Source organism: Hesperophylax consimilis, chromosome 15 (genome assembly GCF_061612785.1).
Source record: "Hesperophylax consimilis isolate HC1 chromosome 15, BYU_Hcon_1.0, whole genome shotgun sequence".
NCBI lineage: Eukaryota > Metazoa > Arthropoda > Insecta > Trichoptera > Limnephilidae > Hesperophylax > Hesperophylax consimilis.
In genome coordinates, this window is record NC_142850.1 from 28,040,303 (window position 1) to 28,055,148 (window position 14,846).

A 14,846-nucleotide genomic window follows, 5' to 3' on the forward strand; every position below is an offset into this window, starting at 1 on the left:
ATTGGTATTACTAATAAATATAACGACGAAATGCAAAAATATTATATTTGTATATTATAACACGTGTTTTATCCCCAGTTACAGGCATATTCGGTACAGGCCTGCAATCCCGTTTTAATCAGGACAATCAGGACATCATCCAAACGAATAAGGTTTCCAGATTTTTAATAAAGTAGCAATATTTCATATCAGTAAGTATTCTCCGTGCATGAAGTTTCATTGTAGGAAACGACCTAATTCTTCTTCGAGTAGAATAATCCCTTTGTAAGTAATATATGTATATAATATATAATATATGTATATATGACCGGTCAGTGGTTGAGTGGGCATTGCGCTTGGGTCTCACCCGAGCGTCGCGTGTTCGATTCCTCGGCTGGCTAAGTCCTCCATCACAACACAAGCAACATTTTCGGCTTTCTGTGGTGGTAGTAGGAGATTTTTAAACATTGTTGGGTTATTCGTAACCTGGGAATGTTTGTCTCTCTTTTAAAAAAAAATATATATATATTTTGATTTAAGATGAAATTATGACAGTTCCAGTTGCGCTGAAGTATACTGCGTACTTTATTTCATTTGTGTCCAATTTCAAAAAATAACTTAAGTAGTCAGATGTGATTTTTTTATAAAGAAAAGGGAATACATTAGAAGGTGAAAGGGATGAAATTGAAAACGGAAAAAAAAACAGAAGAGTCAAAGAAGCAATAAGGGAAGATAAATTAGTGAAAATATTCAGAAAAGCAATGCCATCCATCCTTGATAAATTCATTGGCTCTAATCTAAGCTTCTTTTAAAACCGACTAACTAAAACACAACGTTCTTCCCTTATTTGCAGCATGCTTTCAAGTCCTCGTAACACAGTTTATGTGTTTTAATCATCGAACCCGAACTGGAGTTTTCGCGGTTAAGAAGTCTCCAATCGTTTTGTTTCGTAGCGCAAAAATATTTACCCTTAAAAATTTAAAGATTTGATTCAATAAATATAAGAATGAGGCAACAAAGTTGACTTTTTTTTTTTAAATGTGTGCATACTTATGAATTTTTTTTTCCATATCGTCCTCCCCTGAAAACGACGATCGCTCTGTCCTGATTTTAATATAACAACAACTGCTACTGCGGATATTGCCGCGGGAATCCCAATAGAGGCAGCTAAACACAAATAATAATACGGCACCGAACACGAACACCCAACACTGTAATATCTAACACCGACAATATCAGACCTAACACCGACAATATCAGATCTAACACCGACAATATCTGTCTTGTATCTCTCGCGGAATAATAACATCTCACGCAAGGTATTGCCAGCTGATGGCACGCCGCGTGTTGGTTATGGGAATTTTTAAATTAAAGGTTATGTCGGTAGGTACATCAGTGGTTAAGGGCATGTTAGCTCGTATTTGAATAAAAATATATGAGAAATAACGGATGGTTTTACTGGAAAATAACACGCGAAAAACTGAATTACGTTTTTTAGTGCGACACCTGATTAAAGTTAGAAAATGGTATGGTTTCAACATTCGGGAAAATGTTCAACGAAATGGAGAAAGGGAAGAATAACGCGAAGTTGAATATAACCTAGCTATTAAGATCTCACCATTAATATGATGGACGCCATACAAGGCAACGTTTTGATTTAATTATTGGTGAGGGAATATATGAGGGAAGTATATATATATATATATTTATGGTGACCGGATAAATCATCAAAATGATAATTCATCACATCTTTAAAAAGTTATATAAAGTCATGGAAAGTGATGAAACAAAAAATTATTAACTGGGCTAAGTAGGTTAGGTTAGGTTAGGTTATGAAAGGCTTAATTTTTTTTTCATCGTTTTTAATGACTTTATATCACTTTTTAAAGGTGTGTTGAATTGTCACTGTGTTGAGTTATCGTGGAACCATATTTATATGTATATAATTTTTTATTTAAATATCGTACAAGAGTCCCGACTGCTCCCGACTATCTAGAGTCAGTGAGACTATGGCATCCCTAATTGGGGTATGTTTTGAGGCTGAAGGTCGTGGGGAGGCAAGGAGATAGAGAGGAAGAAGGTGAGAGAGTACCTGGCTATTCAGATCTGGTCGCCAAACACAGCTAAAGGGCATTTCAAGTAACGTTTCAATGTTTAAAGATGGTCTTAAACCGGCGCGATTCTGAGAATATATTCCACTCTGGAACGTGCCGTAAGAATATACAGGGTTTTCCAATAAGAGGTGTTATTTTAAATAACCCGCTATTTCGGTAGATGTTACTTTTGAAGATGTTATTTTTTAACATTTGACAAGTAGAAACTACGCCATTAATAAAAATGGAACGACACACGCTTCAAAAACGCATTGAAATTATTAAAATTCACTTGAGTGAATCAAATGCAAATAATCTTGAGTGATGAGGCCCATTTCCACCTCGGTGGCTTCGTCAACAAGCAAAATTGTCGCATCTGGGGCTCGGAAAACACAAGAGTTATTGTTGAAAAGCCTTTCTTTCCTCAACGTGTGACTGTTTGGTGCAGTTTATGGTCCGGCGGAGTCATTGAACCTTACTTTTTCGAAAATGAGGCTGGAGCAACAGTTACGGTGAATGGACCGCTATCGAGAGATGATTAATATTTTTTTATGGCTGGAATTGGATGTTATTAATCTGGACAACGTTTAATTCCAACGAGACGGCGCTACGTGCCACACAAGCAACGAAACCATTGATCTTTTACGATTGAATATCAAAATAACACATCTTATTGGAAAACCTTGTATTATAAAATATAGTTGAATAAATTATGAAATAACACAAATTCATCAAGTAAATTTTACTTGCGCACACCGGGATTTGAACCCGCGACATTCAGCTTGCTAGTCAAGAGCCTTGTCTCTCAACCACGGAGTCCGTGGTCAACTAGTTTAATTTCCAGCTCCAGTTTTTTTACAGTTGGCAAGAAATAAAAAACGGTTTCGTTACTTCTTTAGTTCCTCTTTTTGCCATAATTTTTATGTGCACTGCCCCTGGCGACCGTTCCCGCAACTGAACCGCTCCAATATGGTTTGACAAGTTGTCAGAAACGCGCGGGAAATTCAGCCCGCCAGAAAATATACAGCCTCCGAGTAATATCTCGCGAGATAACCATCTCACAGGTGCCGGGCGGATTTATTAGACCGTCTCAGATGGAAGGGCCTGTCACGTGACCGGTAAATTGGCGCAAACTCGCGTAATATAAAGCTTATAAGGAGCCCAGATTATACCGATCACGACTATTGCGATCAGGAATATTGCGCATCAATTATTCCATACTTGAAAAACTCCGGAACAAGATAATTCCCCACACGGAAAATTGCGAACTCAGATTATTTCACCCAAATATTGTCATTAAAATTTATATCAATTTTTTTAACAGTAAGTTTTCCTAATTCTAAAGCACATATTATATAGATAAACTACTCACGTATTTAATCTAATCTATTTGGAGAAATTTTTGACAATATGTGTGGTGAAATAATTTTTTTTTTTTTTTTTAATATTTGGAATAACCTAATAAGTAAAACCTCAAACTCTAATATTTAATTATTGAAGACGATATTAGCGACTCTCAAACTAAAATTAGAAACACAAAAACAAATATAAAATATTGTCGAATTAGCTCAGTGGTAGAGCAAAGTCCCGGTAAGGCTGATGTCATGGGTTCATTTCCCAGATGCGTCTTTTTCTGATTTTTTTGTTTCAAATTTTCGCTAATATTGTCTTCAATGATTAAAACGAATTATAGTAGCATTGACGATAAAAAGGTTTTTCCTTGTCGAAATTTCATCCTTTAAAAGAACCTTCAAAAGTTTACACAATAATAATACCATAAATAATCATACTGCTTTGATGCTACTAAGTCATAAAATTTTAAAATTAACAATTTAAATAAACCATTAAAAATTTATGTCGGTTTTCTTATGTTATGTGTCCAGAATAAACTTTGCGTGGAGTAATATTTGTGATGGGTAATGTGTGGAATCGTGGTGTGCGGAATAGTGCGTGCGCAATTAATATTCGTGGTCGGAATAATCACTGGACCGCAAACTCTACAGGAGTGGCGGCCATCTTGGCTAGAAGAAGCGGGAAATCATTAAATGTGTCGAGGTGTTGACCATTATTGTTGCAAGCAGAGCGAATTGAGAAACCTTTTATTCACCTCGATCGATTGATTACCCGTCGTAAAAGTTTAGTGTGCCATTTCTTTAATGCAAAGATGTCGATAGCAGAACGCCATCTCTGTTCAAAAAGGACAAATGAAAAAAATGGTGTTTTGCAACTGACGAACAAAAAACACTCCTTTATTCGGCCAGCGGGAGGTTGCTCGCGTTGGAATCCAGACCCACAGTTTATTAGCATGGCTATAGCTATGTTTAGTAACCGGGAGTGCACAGGCTGGTTTTTGCCCAAGATTATTTTTTAACCATCTCCTTTACTTTAAACACCACCTTATTCTATTTTCCTTAATTGGAGATGACATAATCTTACAGGACAAGAGAACAAGAGTCGCAACTGCTCCCAACCGTCTAGAGGCTTTGTGATTATGGCAACCCCAATTGGGATACGTTGTGAGGTTGAAGGTAGTAGGGAGAGGAAGGAGATTGTACGAAGGAAGGTAAGGAAGTACCTGTCTATTCAGATCGGGTCACCAAACACGCCATTTCAAGCAATGTTTCAATACTGAATGGTTGGGCTTAATTTTACTTATATGTTATTTATGTATTTTATATCTTACGGTGGCACTATATACAATTTCGATGCATTTCGAATTTCAAACAATACGTAAAACAACATTTTTGCATATTCTTTTTGAACATCTTTAAAATATGGTTCTAACACTATATAATAATATAAAACATATTTTACTACACTCGATGTAATTTTTATGTGAACAATCTTTTGGCGTACCTGGTACATGGTAAGACGGGATGACGCACTTTTACGAAAAGATGCTTCGCTAGGCCAGCTTCGTGACTCGTCGGCTCTTTTCGCCTGGCCGCCAAAACTCTGTGCGGCTTATTTTCTTCCATTCTCACTAAAATTGACAATGGATCTTTTCTAAATGATGATTTATTTTGAATTTGTGCATATTTCAGGAATAATCAAAGAACTGTTTCATTGTGAAGATTATAAAGACTTATTTACTTTTATTTTCACGTCCTACGGCTAAAATTTTTTTTTTATAGTTTTTTCACTAATAAACACTCCATATTATGTTGAAAACGAATAAATAACCAAGTTTAAATTTGCCTGCGTCATTGGGGCATATAGATAGAGCCAGCTTTGGCGTTCGAAGTATGGGACCTACGACTCGTTCGTTGAGTACATTTGCCGTCAGAAGGATTCGGGCAACATCGACAGCCGCCACACCTCTCTTTGTACTGGACGCACGGGAACAATATTTCACACTGATATTGCAAACAAAATGGACTTCATTTACATGTAACTCAAGGTTACTTAGGCCTCTATTATTTTGAAATAATGGAAAAATATACTTAAAAAATGCTTGGGCGGCTAACTCAAAATACTTATAGTCTGGTAAACATGCATGAAACTGCTATAATTATTCTATGTTTTAAACTTACAGCATAATCTTTCAGTCTAAAAAACGATGAAATAAGAAATAATGGATCAAGGAGTTATTGTAGGTTGGTAATCCGCATTTATTGTCAGCCGTTACGATCCATTCGCGTAACAAGGCAATGCTTTCAAATCCCCCTTCAGAATAGGGTCAATATTTTTTAAGTTCTGAATATTTTTCGCTGCCCTCCTCTCAACAGTCAATTCTTTTATTCTTTTACGACACTTGATAAAAACTTACGTAATAGGGCATGTAGACTCTTGTCCGATTTCGTGAAATTGAATACATATTATATCGATGTGTAAAATAATAAATATTCGTGGTTAAATACAAAGTGTTTGTTTTATTTTAAAAAATATAATGTCTAACCACAAAGTAATTGATTCTTATGAAAAAAAAATTTTTTAATTGTATTAAGACTTTAGTAAGGTTGTCAATTTTATTTATTGATGGATAGGTAATATTGTTTATGTTCTTAAATGGTTTTTGTGTTACGAACTGCTTGTATTATTATTGTCAGATCAGACATACGAATAAACGGTCTCATTACCATCACTGGCTTTAAACGGACGACTTTTTTTCACATTATTTTTACGTTTAATGTAACACAGGAGGCCCTGAGAAAAATAATTTCCCTCAGGCCTATGTCATATTTTAGGATGCTTTGTGGAGGGTCTTTTTTAAGGAAAGGAAGGAGAGAAAGTTCTGGGAAGGCAATAGGTATAAGGTTTGGGTAGGAATCTAGGGTTCAGTGTGTCCAGGACTGACGGACATAAGAAAATATTCCTCCCACTGCGGCGCAAGACGATGGGTCGAAAGACCAGCTGGAGAGATGAAAGGGTCTTCTCAAACTACTCTCTCGATCTGGCACGCCACGCAGTTGGTGAGCAGGTGCATCTAGAACACACTTCACCCGATGAACCCCTGCTAAAACATCAAACGTAGCGAACCGTTTGGGGTGACCAGAGGCAATCCAATAATTGGTTCCCGAGGCGGCGGTACCCAAGCAAGCATCCCAAATAAAAAAAATAAACAGGATTTATTAAATACTGGTAGGTAATATAGAAAAGGATAACTAATAACAGACCAAACATCGTCCGTGTAGGTATTTAGGGTCTGCTGGATTCAAGTACATGTGAGAAGGTATGTATGAATTTTCTTATGTAAGATAGTGTTTTTTTAGATGTTGGTAACACAGACGTCAGATGTGGACTGAAAGTCAACGAACTCATGAAATAATCAAAATTTCTCCAAAATATATTATTATGTTCATAATGCGAGGTTTCATAAGACCACAAAATGCAACTGCTGCATTATAATATCTGCGCATATAATCTTGCATCTTTTAACAGCAAACTTTGCCCGAAAGCTGCATAATGTTATTAAATTTGTTTAAAGTTGGTACGTTCTTACGTACAGGGCATTTTCGTTCCGCCTTCTGGCAATACTTAGTAATTTTTTGAGACAGGCAACACAGGATACATTACCATATTGTTTATGATCGACATTTATGAACATCTCTAAAACACGCGAAAATAATGCGCGGTAATAAAATAAAATGTACACAAACACTACCTTCCTTAACATTGTTTTTTATAAAATTATTATTTATGCTACTTCTGGCTCGTTCAAGTGAAAGAAACCTGTTTTATTTTAAAATACGTGTATTTGAATTTCAATTTTGTTTTCAGTAATGAATGAATGCAAATCTTGGAAGCGGAAATCAATCCACTTCCCTGGTCACAGCTGAAACTCTGCTGAAAAATCGTTGTCGATGAAAATGAATTCGATCAACTTAAGGTGGTAATCACGTACACATGTGGATAATGCGCATATCTCTGAAATGGATGACATTACAGCAATTAATACTCGAAATAAATGTCGGTCCTACCCGATCGGCGTTTGGTTTGTTTTGGTAGAGTTGCGGAATCCTGTTCCTGGTTAGAAAGGATTAATTATCTGTCTAAATAAGTTTTTAAGTTTTAAAAGACATTTTAAATTAGTTTTATTAAAGTGAAAAGAATTTGTTTTAATGTATTGCGTTTTTAATCACTGAAAAGTAAAACGATGGTATTTTGATGAAATGATTTGAATTAAAGTAAGGATTGAAGATGATTATTCATTTCATGGTAATTAAAATATATTGTTTAGGCGAATAGTGGTTTTTTACGAATTGGATAATTTAATTAACAAAGTGTGTATAGTTACGACTCCCCTGAATACAACGGTATGTTTGTATGTGTGATACGTTTTTGTTAATCGGTCACCTTTGTGAAATGTTCCACTACAGAAAAGTAGTTCAAGTCAGGCCAGGATATAAGAAATAAAATTTTAATATAACCCAAGAAACTAAACCAGATTAAATTGGGCGTTTTCGAAATGCAGGATGTGATAAATCACCGAATATATCCATTAAATATTCATAGTATATTGATCAGAATAACTTTAGTAACTTAAAGATTAAATTAGTTAACTCTGATTGTAGACTGAAAAAAAAAATGAAATCACTACGAAAAGTGACACGGATAAAAAAGAAGAAAATAGTTACAAACAATAAACCAGTAAATTACATTCTGCAGAGGTTGTCTCCAGCAACAAAATGTCATGTATTTTATAAATGTATCATATTAATTAGAGCATTCTGAAGACACAACTTCTTGAATTTTTTGGAATATACAGAATAGAATCGAAGATATAAGCCGTCAAAATTTGTTACTGTGCCCCACCTTCCTCTCCCCCATTTCATTCCCCTCCACACTACCTTCAGCCTCACAACATACTTCGGATGGAGATATGGAGACATAGTCCAGACGTTGGGAGCAGTTGGGACTTTATGCTGTTTCACATAAATAATAAAAAAAGTATAGCACCGAATACGAATTATGAGTTGTACTGAATCCTGTCTCTTGTGACGTTACGAGACATGATTGCATTCGGTTAACTAAGTTCTCTTTGAAAGCTCATAATTTCGTAATTTCTGGAGCAATCGAAAAACTAAATTGATAAAAAAAAAAACAGAGACAACCTCATTTATATGCTACAATATCTGGACTACCTAAATAACATAAAATAATATAATATCGACTGCCACACATTATAAAAGACGAAAGCATAAAGGACCACTATGAGATGCGCCGATATGATTATAGGGTGCAGCCTACAGTGGTCCAGCCACCAGAGGTAATCTACGGAGAGCAGGTTCGGACCCTACAGTCTCTGGTCGGTAGTAAAGTTGGCGGCCTTTGGTCGCTGGCTGCGTCATAGCCCGTTAGGCAGAATTTAAACGGTCGCTGAATTGGTCATGATCATATTTTTAATGTAGTTTATTTAGTGAATGATACGCCAAAATTATCATCGAAATTAATTTATATTTTCACGTATTTTAAGAGACCTATCACATCAATAACAAACTATTTGTAATGTATAATCATTGAAGAAGATAATACCAACAACTCTCAGTAAAATATGAAAGAGATAACTAACCATAACGCTGTTTCTCCGCAGTAAGCAGAGAGGACGAATCGCCAAACAACTAGGTCTTGTCACACACTACTTCCCTCAGTCAGTGGACAAATAAAGTCCCTAGCTAAAACTTTCATCTATGCTACGCCCAAACGTAATTTGTACATAATCCTTCAGCTAACTTCTCTTAGACGGGCGAAAGATTTAAACACTCCCCTCGTACAAAAATGATTGTGCTAAGGTAAAATTCTGTAGTATTGTGACAGTATTGAAACGTAATGTCACTTAGATATGATATAATCTGAATGATTAGATACAATCAATCTGCCCACCTTCCCTTTATTTCCAATTGATATGTATGTTAGATCCATTATAGATAATAAGCAAATTTAACCAAACTGGTTTATAATGTGGGTTCCAAAAAGTAGGTATTTATTTTTGTCTTTATCAGCCTATTGAGAAATTCTTCAAATGTAAGGTAAAATTTAATTATCCTCGCAGTGGTTTTCCAAATGAATCCAATCTTATACGAGGTCTCGTCTGTTCCTATGTTGGTCTCAATGTGTAAATTTGAATTGTTTTGGCACGGTGGGTCATTATCCTTTCTTCTAATTGACATCTTATATCCACATTCATCATTGACTTATTTCTCAATCACTACTTGTTACCCTCATCTTAACTCTCTCGAAATAAGGTGGCAATATGTATTTACAACTAGCTTAACCCCTTGGCTTTGCTCGGGCTTTACGGAGAGTTTTTCGAAATCAGATTGAGACAGTATTTTTTCTCTTATTTTGAACGTCGTGTATGCAAAATTTTATCAAGAAAAACCAAATTTTTGCTTTAAAGGGTGGGAAAAGTGGACGGGGTGGTTTTTTGAACTGTAACTTTTCAGTGTCCTTCCTATTGTTTTGAAGGTCTTATTCAAAATTGTATCGATCTCAGAAGAAAAGTGTGGATTTGTATAAATATTCTTAATAAGACACCCTTCTTTATATAAATATATAAATGTTCATCGATCTTTGTTTTGACTTTCAATTAAATCATTTTTTTTTCCAGGTACAGAGAAGATGCCCTTTGCTGGTCAGATCGGTAAGTACAAAATAAACCCATTTAAAAGGCATTATAAAATTAAAAGAATGCTTTGAAAGATTGCAATAATCATGTTGCAAAAAGAAGTATCCAGTAGGGCAGACTCTTCAATTTGAGATAATGGCGACCGAAATTTTCGAAACTTCTTTTTCTTTGAAATTATTAGGAAAAGGGTTCGGAAAGACGACGGCGGGATTTCGATCAGTCATTCTGTCAAAGGGCTATAATTAGGGAATCTCTTCCCATGCCTTGCTGCCCTGGTAAAGTGGACGAATCAAATATAATAGAGGATCCGGTACTGGAGCAGCCAGGACTTTTGGAATATTGTCAGTGTAAAACGGTTAGTTTTAAAGCTTTTGGAGTAGTGTGAAATGATAATCAGGTACTTAGCATAGTAAATAATAATTAATAAGACATGTAATTCCTTCGATAGAAAAAAAAACGAAAACCACGTTACGAAAATTATTTGAAACACATCTGTTTTTATTAATTAACATTTTATGGGAATAAAAAATTCAGTGTTTCTTTAAATGCTACTGAAGACATTTGTAGAGACATTTTTGCTCTATTTTAAATACTTCATGCTTTATTAAATCCAATCGTTTTTTTTTTTAATATTATCTCTCTTTACGATTGTATTAAAAATCTAAAATACAGTAGTTTCAACCCTTGTCTAATGTTCTGTATTTAACATTCATCTAAAATTAATTAGTTTCAAACTTTGTCTAATGCGTCTGTATTTAACATTCATCTAAAATACACTAGTTTCAAGATCTGTCTGATGTGTCTGTCTTTAACATTCATCTAAAATACAGTAGTTTCAAACTTTGTCTAATGCGTCTGTATTTAACATTCATCTAAAATACACTAGTTTCAAACTCTGTCTGATGTGTCTGTCTTTAACATTCATCTAAAATACAGTAGTTTCAAACTTTGTCTGGTCAGTGGTCCACCCCATTTTAGCCTAGATTGGATCGGGTATTGTGGTTTACACTGGCGGTCAAACTCAAACCCCAAACTCAAGCCTGCGTTCTGCCACAAAATAATAATGGCATTAATCCCACGTGAAATGAACCTGGGATAAACCTCGTTTTATATCTTAGTGAATAAGACAACGGCGGGTGTTTTACATCGGGGTTTTAGGGATATGTACCCGAATTATGATTTATTATCGGGACTCTTAAATCGGGGACCAAATTACGGGGTAAAGTATAAACTCTGAAATCTGATTAACATTCTGATGATAGCATCTGTGCTCCATACTACTTCTGTACTCCTGTGAACGGTGGATTAAGAATCCAACAAATTTTGAACTTTTAAAGTTGTTATTATTTCTTTATGGGATAATGATTTAATTTTTATAATAATGAGCGAAAAATTTTATAAATCATAAACAGATTAGATTTAGCACATCAAAGTAGCTATTTCAGAGATCAGTATTTGGACCTCGGGATATTCTGCTTGTCAAGCGATTGCTCTTGAGGTTTTTTAGTAAGCGTTCAAAAAGAAGAAAAATATGGCTTGAGAAATGTTGAGGGACCCGCGAAAAATATAAAAAACGCGAAAATATTTAATAAAACACGATTCGTTTAAAATAGAGCAAACATCTCTCGACAAGTACCTATGATGCATTTTGATACACTGTCAATTTTTTCACACTTATAACATAACATAAGTTCAGAGCGATTTTTTATCCCTTTATTTCATATATTTACCGTTTTGGCTCTGCAAACTTCAAAACGACACATTATATACTTTAGAAACTTATAAACTTCGTGTTCAAGAGAAATATGTTATAAGTATTCGAAATTCGGGGGTTTCTTAAGATCCTGTTTCTTATTACAAAATATATTTTTAGCGGCTTAAAGTATTTGTACGCTATAGGCCTCCAGCGTTATTTATATAACAAAACAAACTCAAATTCAAACACGACATTGTGCATCTGAAAATTGCCGGCTTCTGGTAAATAAGTAACTTTTTACGACAATAAATCTTGCCGGCAAGGCATTTCCGTCAAGATTTCCGTATTTTGGCCTTAACAGTGAGTTCGCTAAGCAACCAATATTATGACAATATTGCCGGGTCAAATCTATTTCCTTCACGCTCCGTTACACTGTGCATCTCTGTTTGTCAACTACCCTCCGCCAAAGCTGAGTTAATTTCGAACAAGATTATTAAACAATTTGGTATTTTTTCAAGTGTATACAAATTTGGAGGAGTTATTGCAGAAGATCGTTTTTTTGTGAATTTGTCTTATATATTTCGACAATCTTGCCCAAATATGATTATTACTCGGGAATAGGCAATACATTTTTTTTGAAGTGAAACTTCTTTAGCCGCGTAATGAATTTTCGGGGACGTAGTAAAACCGAGTCAGGATCGAAACGAAAATGCGAGTACCCCCACCACCGATTAAAGTTCATTTGATCTAGTCAAAGTTTTGAAGTAACATATAAATGCTTCTTAGCTCATCTCGACAACTGGCGTTGGTGGTGTAATGGTCAGCATAGTTGCCTTCCAAGCAGTTGATCCGAGTTCGATTCTCGGCCATCGCACATTATTTTTTTTGTTTTTAACGCCTTTTTCATTCAATATCTTATTTTTTAGTAGGTCAGAACATTTTTTAAAAGAAAATAATATTGCAAAATAATAAAAACACTTATCTCACTGTGATAAAACATTACTCCGCTAGAGCGCGCTTTGCGTTATTGTGTTGGATTAAAATTATTATCTAATCCGTATATTATGATAATTGTATTACATTTATTTAATTAATTTATTTATTTTGATAATATGTAATAATTTACAGAAAAAAAAATTAAAACTATCTCAAAGTTTTGAAGTTACATATAAATGCTTCTTAGCTCATCTCGACAACTGGCGTTGGTGGTGTAATGGTCAGCATAGTTCCCTTCCAAGCAGTTGATCCGAGTTCGATTCTCGGCCATCGCACATTATTTTTTTGTTTTTAACGCCTTTTTCATTCAATATCTTATTTTTTAGTAGATCAGAACATTTTTTAAAAGAAAATAATATTGCAAAATAATAAAAACACTTATCTCACTGTGATAAAACATTACTCCGCTAGAGCGCGCTTTGCGTTATTGTGTTGGATTAAAATTATTATCTAATCCGTATATTATGATAATTGTATTACATTTATTTAATTAATTTATTTATTTTGATAATATGTAATAATTTACAGAAAAAAAAATTAAAACTATCTCCCTCTGATAAAATATCCGTTCGCTAGAGCGCACTACGCGATCTTGTGTGGGATTCTATTTCTGTACATTGTACATTATTTTTAAAAATATATTATACTTTGGGTGTGATGTAGGTAACATTATAAAACATAACAAGCTCTCATATTTTCAGAACCTACATAATATAATCAATTTATGCGGCTTTGCTTACAGTTGGTGCTCAGCGTGGTTGGCTTTCAATCAGTTAAGCGAGGTTCGATTCTCGGCTGTGGCATTTTTGAAGTGAAACCTTGTTGAGGTGGGGGAGCCGCTCACGAACGTTCTCTCTCTTTTCTTCTTTCCTCTCTCTCAGACACCAGCGAACTGCGCCACGCCAAGCATCAGCTGAAACTAGAAGTTTCACTTCTGTCTTGCGTAGGCTTGACACACCCACTTTTTTTTTTTTACGAGCACCTTAAAATATTTTTTATTAATAATTTGGCTAAATGAAGGGAATTCACTATTATGTAACCTGTTATAGTGTAGAAACGGAATTAGTTACGGATATTTAATTTTTTGTTTTGATGTTCTGAATTAATTATTTATAATCAGAACCACACTATTGTAGATTTTTAAAACTGTATTCGCAAAAAAATGTCACTAATACCCAATATATCAATTTTAAATTACATTCGTCGTTGTTTTAAAATAACCTCTTCAAAATAAGGTATCTATGTTTTTTATGTGAAACCACAAAAAAGTTCCAATTGTTCCCAACCGACTGGCATCCCATTTAAGGTTTGTTATGAGGCTAAAGGTAATGAAGACGGAAAGGAAATGGGGAAGACAAAGTTGTAGAAGTACCGGGCTATTCAGTTCTGGTCTCCAGCTTGCTAGTCGAGAGCCTTACCCCTTGGGAGGTAGGAGGTCGTCTGTTACTCGGATATTTAAATTCATACTTATTTATTATTAGTCTCAATATTGCATCTTCCTTCAGACAGATGACGACGCAAAGGTGATTTACACGAGACTAATAATTAATCATTTTGCCGGTAATATTATGTATAATTATCGTGAATAATAATTATATATCTGCAGTTCTAGCAAATCCCACAGTGCAGGTAATGATGCGAGGATTTTCCACCGCCCCAAGACGTTTCGTAATAACATGGAGTTATGTTTGCATACTGGTAGATAAGTCAGACTTCAACGCAAACTTGCTAACGTCTCAATTATTACTCAATTATGGAAAATAGACAGAGATTAGACAGTTCCTGGTCATGTTGATTAATTGCACAATATCTTCAAACAAAACTCAATCTCTGCAAGCAAAACAGGTAATAAAAGCAATTAACAGTCTTATACTAAATACAAAGAACGAGAGAAAAAACAAAATATTTCACATACAAAATTAATGTTTGAATCAAAAAACAAAAACATTTCACGTACAAAATTAATATTTGGATCAAAGAACAAAAAATACAAATAAAAAAATGATGTTTGGAT

General features: G+C 34.7%; 1 protein-coding gene across 1 annotated transcript in view; it reads left to right on the forward strand.

The window, feature by feature from the left end:
• Positions 1 to 14,846, forward strand: part of trh (PAS domain-containing protein trachealess) — a 490,370-nt gene that overhangs the window by 91,484 nt on the left and 384,040 nt on the right. Inside the window, exon 3 of the mRNA XM_089640096.1 lies at positions 10,123 to 10,155. Within this exon, the coding sequence (XP_089496222.1) occupies positions 10,123 to 10,155 (33 nt within the window). The remainder of the gene's footprint in view (positions 1 to 10,122; positions 10,156 to 14,846) is intronic.